The sequence below is a fragment of the Pseudophryne corroboree genome, chromosome 4, assembly GCF_028390025.1.
Source record: "Pseudophryne corroboree isolate aPseCor3 chromosome 4, aPseCor3.hap2, whole genome shotgun sequence".
Taxonomy (NCBI): domain Eukaryota; kingdom Metazoa; phylum Chordata; class Amphibia; order Anura; family Myobatrachidae; genus Pseudophryne; species Pseudophryne corroboree.
This window is the reverse complement of record NC_086447.1, coordinates 705075181-705092822: the sequence shown is the minus strand read 5'-3', so window position 1 is coordinate 705092822 and position 17642 is coordinate 705075181. Positions and strand designations below refer to the sequence as shown.

Genomic DNA, 17642 nt, shown 5'->3' with positions numbered 1-17642 from the left:
TAAGAGGGGTTGGCCAGCCTCTAAGCAGACCTTATCCAGATGGATCAAACTGACTATACGTCAGGCTTACCTTTATGCTAAGTTACAGCCACCTACTTCAGTAACAGCTCATTCCACACGTTCTGTGGGGACGTCATGGGCAGCGAGTCGTGGGGCTTCTACGACACAGCTTTGCCGTGCGGCTACTTGGTCGTCAGTGCACACGTTTGTGCGCTTTTACAAGTTTGATACGTTCGCGGCAGCAGCATCTAGCTTTGGCCGTTTAGTGTTACAGGTGCCAAACAGCTCTCCCGCCACGGAGGAGACTTTGGTACATCCCAAGAGTACTCCAGTGACCCCTAGTGGATGAAAAAGAAAATAGGATTTTGGTACCTACCAGGTAAATCCTTTTCTTTGAATCCATAGGGGGCACTGGACGCCCACCCAGAGCAGTTTACCTGTTTTAGGAGTCCAGTGGTTCTTATGGTAACACACTTTCACGACTGGTTTAAATTTAACAAGGGTTAATCAGTTATGGTGTCAACTGTTTAGTTGTCTGTTACGTTGTGTCAACTTTATTGTTGTCTGTGAGACTATATGTAATTCTCCTTTTGTCAATCTCTCTATCGATCCTGTTCGGCTCAGTAAAAAACACTGAAGTGCTGCAGGATATGGAGGGGAGGAGTAGTCTCAAAAATTAATTTATTCAGTGCCTTCTTCCGGTGGAAGCCGTCCATATCCCAAGAGTACTCCAGTGCCCCCTATGGATTCAAAGAAAAGGATTTACCTGGTAGGTACCAAAATCCTATTTTTTGTAGCACTTTCTAACCCATAGCTTCTGCTTCTTTCTTAACACATATTAACACTTTAGTATTTCAATGGTGTGCTGCCCTAGGGTGGTCGGGCCTGACTGAGCCGACTTTGTGGGGTCCACGCCCTGGACTTATGCTTAGTTAGGGACCTCCAGCAATAGAGCAGCCGTGAAGTGGCCTGGAGGCTTATCATATCTTTTGCAAAACATATGTAACGAAGAGCTCTAAATTTTATATTATTACATAGTGTATACAGTTCTTCTTACTAACAGCCAGCAGAGTGCGTGGGAAAAATCCCTTTTGTATTTCTTGTCTAGAGTAACCCCCTCCCGCAGCACCTGGGGATTGTTACCAGCTTGATTAGAGCAGTTTTCCACTATTTATTGCAGTTCAGTGGGTTAACATTAAGTTACTGTGTTATTCCTGGGTTATAGCGCTGGGGTGCGTGCTGGCTTACTCTCTCTCTGTCTCTCCAAAGGGCCTTGTGGGGGAACTGTCTTCAAAAAGGGCATTCCCTGTGTGTGTGGTGTGTCCGGTACGCTTGTGTCGACATGTCTGATGAGGAAGGCTATGTGGAAGCAGAGCGGGAGCAAATGAATGTGGTGTCTCCGCCGACGGCGCCGACACCTGATTGGATGGATATGTGGAAGGTTTTAAATGATAGTGTGAATTCCTTACATAAAAGGTTAGAAAAAGCTGAAGCCTTAGGACAGTCAGGGTCCCAGCCCATGCCTGATCCTATGTCGCAGAGGCCGTCATGGTCTCAGAAGCGCCCACTATCCCAAATTGTTGACACGGATACCGACATGGATTCTGACTCCAGTGTCGATTACGATGATGCAAAGTTACAGCCAAAATTGGCTAAATCCATCCGTTATATGATTATAGCAATTAAGAATGTGTTGCACATCACAGAGGAAACCCCAGTCCCTGACAGGAGGGTTCATATGTATGGGGAAAAGAAGCCACAGGTAACCTTTCCCCCCTCACGTGAGCTAAGAGTTATGTGAAAAGGCTTGGGAATCTCCAGATAAAAAACTGCAGATTTCCAAAAGGATTCTTATGGCGTATCCTTTACCGCCAACGGACAGGTTACGCTGGGAATCCTCCCCTAGAGTGGACAAGGCTTTAACACGCTTGTCCAAGAAGGTAGCCCTGCCGTCACCGCATACGGCTACCCTCAAAGATGCTGCGGATAGAAAACAGGAGGGTACCCTGAAGTCCATTTCTACACATTCAGGTACCTTGCCGAGGCCGGCAATCGCGTCGGCCTGGGTGTGTAGTGCTGTAGCAGCATGGACGGATACCTTATCTGAGGAACTTGATACCTTAGACAAGGATACTATATTAATGACCCTGGGGCATATTAAGGACGCTGTCCTATATATGAGAGATGCTCAAAGAGACATTAGTCTGCTGGGTTCTAGAATCAATGCTATGTCGATTTCTGCCAGAAGGGTCCTGTGGACTCGGCAATGGACAGGTGATGCCGACTCAAAAAGGCATATGGAGGTTTTACTTTACAAGGGTGAGGAATTGTTTGGGGAGGGTCTCTCGGGCCTGGTCTCCACAGCTACTGCCGGAAAGTCTAATTTTTTGCCATATATTTCCTCACAGCCTAAGAAAGCACCGTATTATCAAATGCAGTCCTTTCGATCTCAGAAAAACAAAGTCCGAGGTGCGTCCTTTCTTGGCAGGGGCAGAGGAAAGAAGCTGCACAACACAGCTAGTTCCAAAGAACAAAAGTCCTCCCCGGCCTCTACAAAATACAGCGCATGACGCTGGGGCTCCACAGGTGGAGCTAGGCCCGGTGGGGGCGCGTCTTCGAAATTTCAGCCACAAGTGGGTTCACTCCCAGTTGGATCCCTGGGCAATAGAGATTGTGTCTCAGGGATACAAGCTGGAATTCGAAGAGATGCCCCCTCACCGATACCTCAAATCGGCCCTGCCAGCTTCCCCCCACGAGAGGGAATTAGTGTTAACTGCAATTCACAAATTGTATCTTCAACAGGTGGTGGTCAAGGTTCCCCTCCTTCAACAAGGAAGGGGTTATAATTCGACCATATTTGTAGTCCCGAAACCGGACGGTTCGGTCAGTGCCATATTGAATTTAAAATCCCTGAACATGTACCTGAAAAGGTTCCGGTTCAAGATGGAATCGCTGAGAGCGGTTATCGCAAGCTTGGAAGGGGGGATATTTTATGGTGTCTCTGGACATAAAGGATGCATACCTTCATGTCCCCATTTATCCGCCTCATCAGGCGTACCTCAGATTTGTGGTACAGGATTGTCATTACCAATTTCAGACGTTGCCGTTTGGTCTCTCTACGGCACCGAGAATATTTACCAAGGTAATGGCGGAAATGATGGTACTCCTGCGGAAGCAAGGGGTCAGAATTATTCCATACTTGGACGATCTCCTCATAAAAGCGAGATCAAGAGAGCAGTTGCTGATCAGCGTAGCACTTTGTTACGGCAACACGGCTGGATCCTAAATATTCCAATGTCGCAGTTGGTCCCTACGACTCGTCTGCCTTTCCTGGGCATGATCCTAGACACAGACCAGAAAAGGGTTTATCTCCCGATAGAGAGAGCTCAGGAACTCATGACACTGGTCAGGAACCTATTAAAACCAAAACAGGTGTCTGTGCATCACTGCACTCGAGTCCTGGGAAAGATGGTGGCATCATACGAGGCCATTCCCTTCCGCAGGTTCCATGTGAGGACCTTTCAATGGGACTTACTGGACAAGTGGTCCGGATCACATCTTCAAATGCATCGGTTAATCACCCTATCCCCCAGGGCCAGGGTGTCGCTCCTGTGGTGGCTGCAGAGTGCTCACCTTCTTGAGGGCCGCAGGTTCAGCATTCAGGACTGGGTCCTGGTGACCACGGATGCAAGCCTTCCGAGGTTGGGGCGCAGTCACACAGGGAAGAAATTTCCAAGGTCTGTGGTCAAGTCAGGAGACTTGCCTTCACATCAACATCCTGGAACTAAGGGCCATATACAACGCCCTACGTCAAGCAGAGACTCTGCTTCGCGACCAACCGGTTCTGATTCAATCAGACAACATCACCGCAGTGGCTCATGTACCCGACAAGGCGGCACAAGGAGCAGGGTGGCGATGGCGGAAGCCACCAGAATTCTTCGCTGGGCGGAAAATCACGTAAGCGCGCTGTCAGCAGTGTTCATCCCGGGAGTGGACAACTGGGAAGGAGACTTCCTCAGCAGACACATCCTCCACCTGGGAGAGTGGGGACTTCATCAGGAAGTCTTCGCACAGATTACAACGCGGTGGGAACTGCCACAGGTGGACATGATGGCATCCCGCCTCAACAAAAAGCTACAGAGGTATTGCGCCAGGTCAAGAGACCCTCAGGCGGTAGCTGTGGACGCCCTGGTGACACAGTGGGTGTTCCAGTCGGTCTATGTGTTTCCTCCTCTTCCTCTCATTCCCAAGGTGCTGAGGATAATAAGAAAAAGGAGTGCGAACAATCCTCATTGTTCCAGATTGGCCACGAAGGACTTGGTATCCAGATCTGCAAGAAATGATCACAGAGGACCCGTGGCCTCTTCCTCTTAAGACAGGACCTGTTGCAGCAGGGGCCCTGTCTGTTCCAAGACTTACCGCGGCTGCGTTTGACGGCATGGCGGTTGAACGCCGGATCCTAGCGGAGAAAGGCATTCTGGGGGAGGTCATTCCTACGCTGATAAAGGCTAGGAAGGACGTGACAGCTCAACGTTATCACCGTATATGGAGAAAATATGTTTCCTGGTGTGAGGCCAGAAATGCTCCTACGGAGGAATTCCAGCTGGGCCGTTTCCTCCACTTCCTACTGTCCGAAGTGAATTTGGGCCTAAAATTGGGTTCCATTAAGGTCCACATTTCGGCCCTATCCATTTTCTTTCAAAAAGAGCTGGTTTCTCTACCTGAAGTTCAGACGTTTGTAAATCGAGTGCTGCATATTCAGCCCCCTTTTGTGCCTCCAGTGGCACCGTGGGATCTTAACGTGGTGTTGAGTTTCCTGAAATCCCACTGGTTTGAACCACTCAAAACGGTGGAATTGAAATATCTCACGTGGAAGGTGGTCATGCTACTAGCCTTGGCTTCGGCTAGGCGTGTGTCAGAGTTGGCGGCTTTGTCACATAAAAGCCCCTATCTGGTTTTCCATGCGGATAGAGCAGAATTGCGGACCCGTCCACAAATCTTGCCGAAAGTGGTTTCATCCTTTCATATAAACCAACCTATTGTGGTGCCTGTGGCTACTACTGACTTGGATGATTCCGAGTTGCTTGATGTGATCAGGGCTTTGAAGGTTTATGTAGCCAGAACGGCTAGGGTCAGGAAAACAGAGTCTTTGTTTATCCTGTATGCTTCCAACAAGCTTGGTGCTCCTGCTTCAAAGCACACTATTGCTCGCTGGATCTGTAACACGTTTCAGCAGGCTCATTCTGCGGCTGGATTGCCGCTGCCAAAAATCAGTTAAGGCCCATTCCACAAGGAAGGTGGGCTCTTCTTGAGCGGCTGCCCGAGGGGTCTCGGCATTACAGCTTTGCCGAGCGGCTACTTGGTCAGGTTCAAACACTTTTGGAAAGTTCTACAAGTTTGATACCCTGGCCGAGGAGGACCTTGTGTTTGCTCAATCGGTGCTGCAGAGTCATCCACACTCTCCCGCCCGTTTGGGAGCTTTGGTATAATCCCCATGGTCCTTACAGAGTCCCCAGCATCCTCTAGGACGTTAGAGAAAATAAGATTTTACTTACTAGTAAATCTATTTCTCGTAGTCTGTGGTGGATGCTGGGCGCCCGTCCCAAGTGCGGACTTCTTCTGCAATGCTTGTACATAGTTATTGCTTAAATAAGGGTTATGGTTGCATCAGGGTTGACCTGTTGCTTTGTTGTTGTTCATACTGTTGACTGGGTATGTTTATCTCAAGTTATATGGTGTGATTGGTGTGGCTGGTATGAATCTAAAGTGCCCTATCTCCTGCGGAGCCAGTCTATTTCCCATGGTCCTTACGGAGTCCCAGCATCCTCTACGGACTACGAAAAATAGATTTACCGGTAAGTAAAATCTTATTATCTTCCAGCAACACTTTCAGTTTCAGGCCCTACCATTTGACTGGCCACAGCTCCCAGAGTGTTCACCAAAATTATGGTGGTTATGGCGGCTTATCTCCATCGGCAGGGGATAAGACTTTTTCTATACCTCGACATCTTATTAATTCTGGTACAGGCTCAGGAATTGCTTCAGTGTCCTCTGCAACAGACAATAGCTTGTTTGCAGAGACACGGTTGGCTCATAAATTGGGCAAAGTCGTCTCTGGTTCCGTCACAATGGATGACTCACTTGGGGGCTGTGTTGGATTCGGGTCTTCAGAGTAATTTTACCTCTGAACAAAATATCCAAAATTCAGTTGAGGATCCAGGAGCTGCTACACAGTCAAAAGGTATCCATTCACACAGCAATGCATGTGATGGGATCTATGGTGGAGTATGCTCAATTCCATTCGAGGCCTCTACATAGTCTTATCCTTTCCAAATGAAATGGGTTACATCAGACAATAAAAACGCAGACAATGGGGGTCATTCCGAGGTGATCGCTAGTTAGCAGTTTTTAGCAGCCGTGCAAACGCTATGCCGCCTCCCACTGGAAGTGTATTTTAGCTTAGCAGAAGTGCGAACGAAAGGATCGCAGAGCGGCTACAAAGGTTTTTTGTGCAGTTTTACAGTAGCTCAATACCTACTCAGCGCTTGCGATCACTTCAGACTGTTCAGTTACGGATTTTACGTCACAAACGCCCTGCGTTCTCCCAGCTACGCCTGCGTTTTTCCTGGTACGCCTGCGTTTTTCCGAACACACCCTGAAAACGGTCAGTTGACACCCAGAAATGCCCACTTCATGTCAGTCATTCTGCGGCAGACATTGCGAAAGATCAGCCTTGCTAGATCTTGTGTAAAACTACATCGGCTGTTGTGAAAGTACGTCATGCATGCGCAGAAGTGCCAGTTTTTCACTTAATCGCGGCGCTGCGAACATTTATATCTAGCAATCAACTTGGAATGACCCCCTATGTTCCTTCCTCTGGAAGTAAGGAGGTCATTAGCCTGGAGGCTACAGACATCCCATCTGGACAAAGGACGACCTTTTTGGATATCAGATTGGGAAGTTCTGACAACAGATGCCAGTTTTCAGGGCTGGGGAGCAGTGTCGGGAAGAAGTTGCTTCCAGGGGTAGTGGACCAAGGAAGAAAGTTGCCTGCCAATAAATATATTGGAACTCTGGGCCATATATATGACACTCGTTCAGGCAAAGGGCATCCTCCAGGGAAACCAGTTTAAATTTGCTCGGACAGTGCAACGGCAGTAGCGTACCTCAATCATCAGGGAGGAACTCGCAGCCAAAAAGCAATGAAGGCGGTAAGCCGCATGTTAAGGTGGGCAGAGCTTCATCATCCAGCCTTGTCAGTAGTATTCATTCCAGGAGTCCTAAACTGGGAAGCGGATTTTCTCAGTCGACACGCCATTCATGCAATCGAATGGGTTTTACATCCCGAGGTCTTCCAGACTCTGGTAGATAAGTGGTGGTTACCGGAGATATATCTCATGGCATCCCGTCAGAACAACAAAGTTCCCGCATATGGGTCAAGATCGAAGGATCCCGGAGCAACCTTTATGGATGCCCTGTCGCTGAGATGGGAATTTCGTCTGGCTTATGTGTTTCCACCGATCTCCCTGTTGCCCAGGGTGATGCGAAAGGTAAAATAAGTAAAGGGCGCCGTGATACTAATAGCTCCGGCTTGGCCCAGATGACATTGGTACACAGATCTGGAGAGGCAGTAAATGGATGCTTCATTACTTCTCCCTCAATGTCCAGATCTACTGTCCCAGGGTCCTTGCTATTACAAGCACCTGGGTCGACTGCCTTTGACGGCGTGGCTCTTGAGACTTCCATCCTGAAAGCAAGAGGATTCTCACAACAGGTAATTCAAAGAATCCTCAGAGCAAGGAAACCATCCTCAGTTTGCATTTATCACCGAATATGACAAGCCTATATTCAGTGGTGCAGTGACCAAAAATGTTACCCTAGGTCCTTCAGAGTTTCCAGAGTCCTAGCATTCCTTCAGGCAGGAATGGACAAAGGTCTACGGGTGGCTTCCTTGAGATTTCAGGTGTCCACATTGACGGTATGGTTTCAAAAGAATATTGCTAACCTACAGGATGTTCACACTTTCTTCCAGGGAATGCTTCACATCCAACCTCCTTTTGTTCATCCTGCAGTGCCTTGGGATTTAAGTTTAGTCCTAAAGGCGCTTCAAGTTGCTCCATTTGAACCACTAAAGCGAGTGTATCTTAAATGGCTGACAGCTAAGGTTCTCTGGCTGTTGCTTCAGCTACGAGAGTTTCAGATTTAGGGGCATTAATATGTCGCCCTCCTTTTCTGATTTTTCTCCCAGATAGAGCGGTTCTCAGAACCAAATCTGGGTATCTTCCTAAGGTGGTATCTAAATTCCACCTTAATGAAGAAATTGTAGCCCCGGCCTTCCAATGGCAGACATTTCTGCGGGAGATGCATCGTTGGACGTAGTCTGTGCCTTAAAGATCTACATGGATCGTACCAGTGCCATCAGAAAGCCAGACACACTTTGTTCTCTATGGATTTCACAAGAGAGGATTGGCCTGATGACAAGCAGACACTGGCGAGGTGGCTTCGGAGGACACTTTCAGAAGCATATTCTCAACCTGATCTCCCTATTCCGGCTAATGTCTCTGCTCACTCTACTCATAAGGTAGGTCCGTCATGGGCAGCACAACGTGTTGCTTCAGCTGAACAGATATGTAAGGCAGCCACATGGTCTTCCATTAACACATTCATTAGACATTATGCCTTTGATACCTTTGCTTCTCAGAACAGCACTAAATTTGCTTTGGGACATCCCAATGTGTTTATCCTGTGGATAACCTGTGGACCTTGCAGGAGAAATGTATAGTTATGGTAGACTTACCATTGATAACTCTATTTCTCCTAAGTCCACAGGGATCCAACCCTGATGCACCTGATTTGAGGATCCTTCCACCTACTAACCTCTTCCTTCTTGTATGGAAGGGTGTGCATGTGTGTTCTTCTCGCTTGATTAGGGCTCTCTGTTATGCTCCTGGCTTGAGCTTACGTAAGACTATAAAAATGAAATACAATCTTTGGGCTGCAAAAATCAGCAGCCCAAAGATCGTGGTCTGGCACCTGCTGCACCAACCAAACAACTGTATTGCCTGAGCCAGGAGGCAGGCATATAGGGGGACTGGCCTGGTGCATTCTGGGAGGCCGAAAGCTTTGATCGTTGGTACCATTCCGCTGATGCTACCTCATATCCCCATGTTTATCCTGTGGATACTGTGGACTTAGGAGAAATAGTTATCAACGGTAAGTCTACCATAAATAAATATATATATGTACTAGATATATAGCTATATATATATATATAAAGAAACAAAAAGTACAGCACTCACCAAAATAAGCTCAATTATCCTCACAACATCTATGGATAAATGAATAAACGATGGGGGTTTAGTTAGTGAATTGGCCAATGCACGGAAGCCTGCATACCGCTCCACGGTACCCCACCTTCATGCAGGTCCTACACTATCACCAAATCATCTAAATTAAAACCTGGCAACTGTATCTAATAATATAACTGCAAAAATGCCCACTTGGTGTAAGGTATACCTGCCATGAACTGCATGGCTTTTAAAGGTACACTAGTCACCTGACACTGGCTAATCATTTACTAAAGGGCAGCTGACACAGGTTTAAGACAATTGGGGTGCATGAACAGAGTTTGTGGCCACAGTTAATGAGTTAACCAGGGGTTAACCCTAAAATATACCAGCATATAGAAAACCACAGCACTCGCCACCCCAGAAATGGGGTGCAGTATCCGCACTCGCCACTAATAGGGTGGGGTGCATGTAGCCCATGGCCACCTACTCAAAAATCTAGAAACAAAAAGTACAGCACTCACCAAAATAAGCTCAATTATCCTTGCAGTTATATTATGAGATACAGTTGCCAGGTTTTAATTTTAAATGATTTGGTGATAGTGTAGGATCTGCATGAAGGTGGGGTACCGTGGAGCGGTATGCAGGCTTCCGTGCATTGGCCAATTCACTAACTAAACCCCCATCGTTTATTCATTTATCCATAGATGTTGTGAGGATAATTGAGCTTATTTTGGTGAGTGCTGTACTTTTTGTGTCTAGATTTTTGAGTGGGTGGCCATGAGCTACATGCACCCCACCCTATTAGTGGCGAGTGCGGATACTGCACGCCACTTCTGGGGTGGCGAGTGCTGTGGTTTTCTATATGCTGGTATATATATATATATATATATATATATATAGATAGATAGATAGATATATATATATAGATATATATAGATAGATATATAGATATGTAGATGGATAGATATATAAAATTTATTTTTTGTTAGTGATCCTGCCAGGAAGCTGGCACGGCGCAGAGATACAGGTGCAGCATGCGCACTCGCAAAAAGGGTGCAGCCGGGGAGGTGGGTGATGCGGCCCTGGTGACGGTCACTAATGGGTGCGTGCTGGGCTTCCCCCAATCTCTCCTCTTAATGTGAACAGATTCACTCAGCAGGCTGTTTTTTAGCAGGATGCCGGTGAAAGGGCAGGGCACCTTTTGCCCTTTAAAAATCGGGCACGGCATGGTGCCCTGGTAAAACAGTCTACTGTGAACACTATATATAATGTGTGTGCTATACATTTGCGGAAGAACTACTATGTTAAAATGTTAATTTATCTTGGTAAACTCCAAGTTAGTAGTTTTATTGTATTTACTTATTATGATACTTTAACAACTATACTTTGCTGAATGTTGTCACAGAATTACTGACCAATTCATGCGCTAATGCTAAAGTAAATATCTTCTGTTGTGGCCCATTTCTAGTCATTAAGTTGTACTGTGGAGGTAGTTAATGACCATTCACAAAACACGTTCTTGCCAATAGAGGGCAGTAGTGAATGTAATAACCACTGCCCAAAGTAAAACATTTTGCATTTGTTAGATTTTACATTTGCCTTTGAGGACAATGCATACATAACACAGAAAATAAAGTTTCAACTTGAGAAATCCTGGAGGTATCTGAAGTTTTTGATTATTCCTTGCTTGCATTATCTAATGTGTTTCTGGTTCAATTTTAAACAGAGTCAGTCTGACAAACTGGGTAAAGTTTACCAGCCAAAACGTGCGGCCTTATCGAGTAGTGGATCCATTTGTGTTGCACATCTATTAGCAGCCCGTCATGATCTGTCCAAAATTTTGAGGACTAGCAGTGGTTCAATCCGGGAGAAAACTGCTTGTGCTATAAATAAGGTAAGTAGTTCATTTAGAAATCGAAGCATTCAGTTGCCGGTGAAGAGTGTGGTTTGCTGTTGCCGCTACGTGTAACACTGGCAATGGCACCCCATCTTGCACACTTCGACTGGCTGGGTGAATGCCCAATTCGCACAAGTGTTAACTACTCTACTGAATGTTCACTGCAAAGTAATTTTGATTGGGACTTTATATTACAACTAGTTACCAGCCTGTTGACATAATGGAAAACATAACAGTAATAACAGCACCGGCGGTTGTGCACGCCCAAACAATAATTGAATCGGTCCATCAGGCACAATCTGGTGTGCCGCTGGTGCACAAAACACTTGAATTCCCCCCATAGAGGTGGGGAGCAGCTTTAGATTTTATTATTTAGGATAAAATTCCAGATATATATCTGTGGTTTCATGTCCTAAAATAAGTTGGGTCAGTGTATGATTCTTTCTAAGACGTTTCAATTTTATTTTTTGTTTTTTGAAAAAGCTACAGATGTGTCCTCATACATAATTACTGCAGTAGTGCCAATCATCCGCTCTGGATGTGCCAGGTTCTGGGTGTCTCTGGTAATGTCTTACATCTTTTACCGATGATGCATCCTAGTCGGAAAGCAGTGAAACTAGTACATGAGGAGACTGTGCTGATTAATTTTATATGCAACACTTGTATATCTGTTTGCAACTGAGTGAATCTGTATACAAAGTGCTATGATGCAGCGGTTGTGGCCTTTTTTCCATGCTAAGTTCCATGCTTCATATACAGACTCAGTCGCACACAGATACAGATGAGTCCTCATACATCTTGCCTTAATACACCATGCAGCGGTAGATACATAGCGTGAATGAGCTGACAGGTGCTATGCAACTACTCTAGTGTCCAGGGTCTTTTTATGCCAACCAGTGCATCTTAATCAGATTGCAGTGTGACTAGGACACTTCAGGAGACTGTGCTGATAATTTTGATGTGACACTTGTATATCTGTGTGTGACTGAGTCTGTATACGAAGCACAGCCGAACTTGCAATGGAAAAAGCTACACCTGCAGCATTGTAGCTTTCGTACACAGATTCAGAGATTCAGGGGGTTATTCAGGTTTATTAGCAAAGCAAAAAAGAACACTAATGTGCAAAACCATGTTGTACTGCAGGTGGGACAGATGTAACATGTGCAGAGAGAAGATTTGGGTGGGTGTGTTCACACTGAAGTCTAAATTACAGTGTAAAAATAAAGCAGTCTGTACTTACCATGCACAGAAACACTATAACCCACCCAAATCTAAATCTCTCTGGACATCTGCCCCACCTTCAGTGCAACATGGTTTTGCCCAATAGTGTGCTTTCTTGCTTTGCTAACAAACCTGAATAATGCCCTCAGTCGCACGCAGATATACAAGTGTTGCATATCAAATTAATCCGCACAGCTTCTGTGTTTCCTAGTGCATTACGTTGTGACTAATACGTTTTTCACAAAACATGCCCAACGCTAGCAGTCTCACAGAACCTGACATGCCGAGAGACAGTTTGGTGTGACTGCAGCAGTGATGTAGGATGACACATCTGTATACAAGTGTAGCATTGCAAGTTAATCGGCACAGTCACTTGGTGCGCCCAAGTTGCATTGCACCCCCAACGCTATCAGAGTTGCACGGGACTTGGCAGCTTACTATCGCCAAGCATCTTGCACTGTGTGGCTTTTTGAGCCTATATTTAGGGGGATACAACTGTGCATTTCACCTTTTGTGGTAGTCCTTTTTCTGGGACACTTTCTGTACTTTTGGGAGCCCTGAAGAAATTCTACCTCCACATAGTAAGACAACGTTGTCCTGGCTTGCCCCAGCAATATCCCAGATCAGAGGCTCAACGTGAAAGGGGTATAAGTTTGTCATTTTCTTTATGACCATTGTGGAAACATTTTCCAAACTAATTAAAGACGTAATGGCAACCGAAACATTGTTTGTATTATTACTGTTTCCCCAGACATCCTGAAGGCTGGCATTTAATGTGTGAATTGATTTTTCTATCAAATAATGAAATTCCCAGCTGCTAACTTAGGCATTTTAATTAAAATCTTCTAACGAACGCTCTTCCTATTGTGAAATGGTTTCCTGTGTTGAGGAGAGGCGGTGCCTTAAAGAAAATACTTATATGTCAATTTTATAAATCATCTGCTAGAATGTGTTAGGCTCAGGGATTTCAAGTTGTTTTCTTTTTTATTTTATTGACAGTCCTATGAACACCACTCCCTCTGCATATATTGATTATTTTTTTTTTTTTTAAAGTAATTCATATAATTTTACATAGTCTGTATTTGCTGACAGGGAGTTGACATACTGTAAGTTGGATGAAGAAAGAAAATGTATCAGCAGTGTGGCATTGCTTTAATGGCATTTAATAGATACATGTTATGATCACTTATTTATATAGTGGCAGCAGACTACTTCCAGGTTTACAGCTGAGAAAAGAACGAAATAAAACCAGGCTGAGTACAAATAGGGTGATTGTTACCCTATCTCAAAGATAATTTTTGTTTTGTTTCTTTTATTACTAGACATTACTAATGCTTTCTTTACACGTGTCCTCATACACTATTGCTGCATTCGCATCAAACATCCCTTCTTGGCGCCCCAGGTCCCATGTGACTGTGCTTGTGCTGAGCATCTTTTGTGTTATGCTCATTGTGCGTCTTACTTCGCAGTATGATGCGACGATGGGACTGCATTGATTAATTTGATATGCCACACTTGTATAGTTGTGTGCAACTAAGTGTAACTCTGTATAACAAGCACAACAGAACCTGGCTTGAAAAAAAGCTGCAACATTGCACAGATATATCCACTTATACTGTGGCTACGATGCGTTTACATCACAGCACACAGGTCGCAGCTTGCGAGATGCATACACACGTGACATGCCGCGCTGCATACATATCACAGTCCCGCTACAGAACGCTGCTATATGTTGCAACACTGTAGCGGGACACCGCTGTAGCACTTTGTATACAGATTCAGATGCATTCTCGTGAAGCAGTTTTGTTATGTCACATTCAAGCTACATCACTTGGCGTGGCACACTTGCGCCAGGCGTTTCTCGCCACATAGCGTATTAAGTCTAGGTGTATGGGGACACATCTATACACGGGCATTTTATAAAAAATATTATCTCTAACAGATAACCTGAGTTCAGCATTACCCCTTTCACATCGCAAAAATAACTCTGTATCGACCCGGCATGTTGCCGAGTCGACACGTGTTAGTGTGTGATGTGAAAGGGGCCTTGGAGAATTCCCGGGTTGTCTGACCCAGTAATTCAACCCGGGTAATAAGAAGGGTTATTCCCGGGTTGAATACCAGGTCAGGCGCAATGTGAATGGGTTGCCGGGTCGATGCGACCCGGTACCCATTCACAGCATAAGGAGAGGCGTCGCGGAGATGACCTTATCTCCCAGCGCCGCCTCCACCCCAGCGCATAGACTCCAATGCCGGATCCCACCCGGGAAGGACCAGTTTCCAGTTCCCGGGTGGGATCCGGCATTGGAGATGTGAAAAGGGTATTCGTTTCTCAACTTTTTACCTTTTTAGAAAAACTATTCTATATGATTAAGTAAACTGTTTTGTAATTCTATTAAGTTGCACGATGACCAGGTCTGCCTTTCTATGGTTTTCCAAGAAGGCTGTACCACTGTACAATTTTTATTAGCAATATCTTTTTCTTTCAGGTGTTAATGGGTAGAGTTCCTGACAGAGGGGGCAGACCTAATGAAATAGAACCTCCTCCACCAGAGATGCCTCCTTGGCAGAAGAGACAAGATGGACCACCACAAGGTGGTGGTAGAGGTGGAGGACGAGGTGGATATGAACAGTCATACAGTGGTCGAGGTGGATATGAACAAGGTGGTGGTCGAGGAGGAGGTCGCGGGAACTATGATCAAGGAAGCAGAGGTGGTAGAGGAGGCAAAATTCAAGGAGGCTGGACAGATGGTGGCAGTAGTTCTGGTGGACATTATCAAGATGGTGGTTATCGAGATTCTGGAGTTCAAACAGGGGGCTACCAAGGTAGTGGCTATCAAGGAGGCGGATACCAGGGAGGTGGTAGTGGATACCAAGGTGGTGGAGGTGGTGGTGGATACCAAGGTGGAGGCGGCTATGGTGGCTACCAAGGTTCATCCTACTCTGGAAGTGGATACCAGGGTGGAGGATACCAACAAGACAATAGATATCAGGATGGTGGCCATCAGAATGACCGAGGAGGTGGCCGTGGAGGTGGAAGAGGAGGTCGAGGTGGCCGTGGTGGAAGAGGAGGACAAGGTGGTGGTTGGGGTGGTCGTGGGGCACAGAGCTATAACCAAGGGGGTCAATTTGAGCAGCATTTTCAACATGGGGGGTATCAATATAATCAGTCTGGTTTTGGACAAGGGAAACACTACACCAGTTGAGATTATTTCAGCAGCAGTTTCAGTAGAGCTCAGGCAATACAAATGACAACCTAATCAGAAAAATACATATATTGTTTTTTGTTTTGTTTTTTGTTTTTTTTACCCACCTGTCCGTTATGAGTGCTGAAACATAGCCTGATGCATGTGTGGACTTGAGCAATAAAAATATATTCCCACAACTGCTTTTCTTCAGAAATGCTATTTGCAGTGGTAACCTTTATTCTCTACACACCTTTCATACAATGCAGCACTAACAATAAGGTTTCCATCTGCTTTCATCATTGACAATACGTGTAGTGACATTCACATTTTATTAAAATTGCAATTAAAATGCACTGTTTTAATAATGGAATTTGTCTAATGCTCAACTGATGATGGACTAAAATGGCTAGATTTCCACAAAGTTACAAGCATGCAATCCTACATAGCTGCATACCCTAAGTAGCCAATAAACTCTTCATCCCACATAACATCCTACATTTATGCTGATGCAGAGTTTCAGTGGTCTGTTAGGTAATAAAAGTAGATTTGTGTCCTTGTGATTTGCTGCATTCTTGTGGGATGCTGCCTTAGCCCGAGAGTATGGCTGTTATCATGACTAGTGGTCACTAGTCGATAACGTGTATGCAGCTCTGATAGAAATGGATAGGAGCAGTTGTGATGTGCTTATACAGCCTACCTTATCAGCTTAAAGGAAAAATATTGAGATATATGCTATAGGAATTTCATGTTTTTATTTGACTTTATTACAAACCTATATTGCTTTATATTGGAGATAGCTCAGTTTGGGAAACTTATAACTTTGCAGTTGCTCTGAATGAGACTGAAAATTAAATTGTTTGACCTAAGAATAGTTAAAATTATATCCCATAACCCCCCCCCATTGAAATATTCATACCATGTTAAAAGTTGAGTCTTGATGATCAAAAAAAAAATCAGAATTGCCATTAAAACAGTACATTAATAAGTCTGCCTAAGCTAATTTTTAAGTGATTTATTTTTAATGAATGGTTACAATATTGAAAATAAAAAAGTTACTGTTTGAATATGTTTGACCTACTAAATCACTATAATTTCTTATGTTTTTATTTTTTTAATTAGTAGAATACTGGTTCTCCTACAAGTAGCATTTCTAAACCTCATATTAAATATAAATATCCCGCTGTTACTGGGCCCGCAGTGTTTGGCTATAAGAGCATTATGGGAATTTTAGTCCACTGTATAATACAGAGCAGACCCAGCTTATATAAGGTATGTGTTCATTTTGTTGTTTTCTTTTTGTTCTCATCCCTTTATTGCATGTAGAAAAAGCAAAGGTGATATTTTTTATGTTCAATGCATTCATTGCTTTCCTGATGGGGTAAACATTATTACATGAGCTCTACTGTAGTCTGTAAGACAGTCTAGTATGTCTTAAAAGCGTACTATGTTCAGCCATAGGGGTCATATCCGTGATCATCAGTTTACGACTTTAAGTGCAGTTACCACACATTTAAACTTTCATTTCCGCACCAATAATAATGATATTTTTTTGCGAACGTGGTCTAAAATTACTTGAAAACAGCTCTAAGTAGACTTTCTTCCTTTTTAGTTATTGCAGTCTTATGCCACTCAGTCAAGTTGTTTGGATTATTTTTTTTCCCCTCAAAAGACATGCACTACTACTTGGGCAAAGGAGGTTATGCCCAAAAATATTCTTTACATATGCTGCAGAAAACCAAGCCTGTGTGAGTTTGTGTTGTTTATTAAGCCTTTAAGAAGATCCACATAATGATTTTTGTTTGATTTCCTTTGTACATAAACATTGTTAAGCTGTGAAAGAAGCCAGTTGAAGGTATGCTGTTTGTATGAAAGGTGAAATAAAGTTCCTGAATGGGTACCGTCTTATTTTCTTGTTTGTTTTTCTACATCTAAATATGTTGCCCTTGATTAAAACAAAAGAAACATTGGTTTTCTCCTGTAGGGTATCCACAGGGTACATTGGGATATGGTGGAGCGACAACGGATTTGTACCAAACGGTCAAAGCT

General features: G+C 44.5%; 1 protein-coding gene across 1 annotated transcript in view; it reads left to right on the top strand.

The window, feature by feature from the left end:
- The window catches only part of FAM98A (family with sequence similarity 98 member A), a 105490-nt gene extending 87999 nt beyond the window's left edge, over positions 1 to 17491 (top strand). Inside the window, exons 7-8 of the mRNA XM_063917969.1 lie at positions 11017 to 11184; positions 14898 to 17491. Of these exons, the coding sequence (XP_063774039.1) occupies positions 11017 to 11184; positions 14898 to 15614 (885 nt within the window). The 3' untranslated portion in view covers positions 15615 to 17491. The remainder of the gene's footprint in view (positions 1 to 11016; positions 11185 to 14897) is intronic.
- The last annotated feature ends 151 nt before the right edge of the window (positions 17492 to 17642 follow it).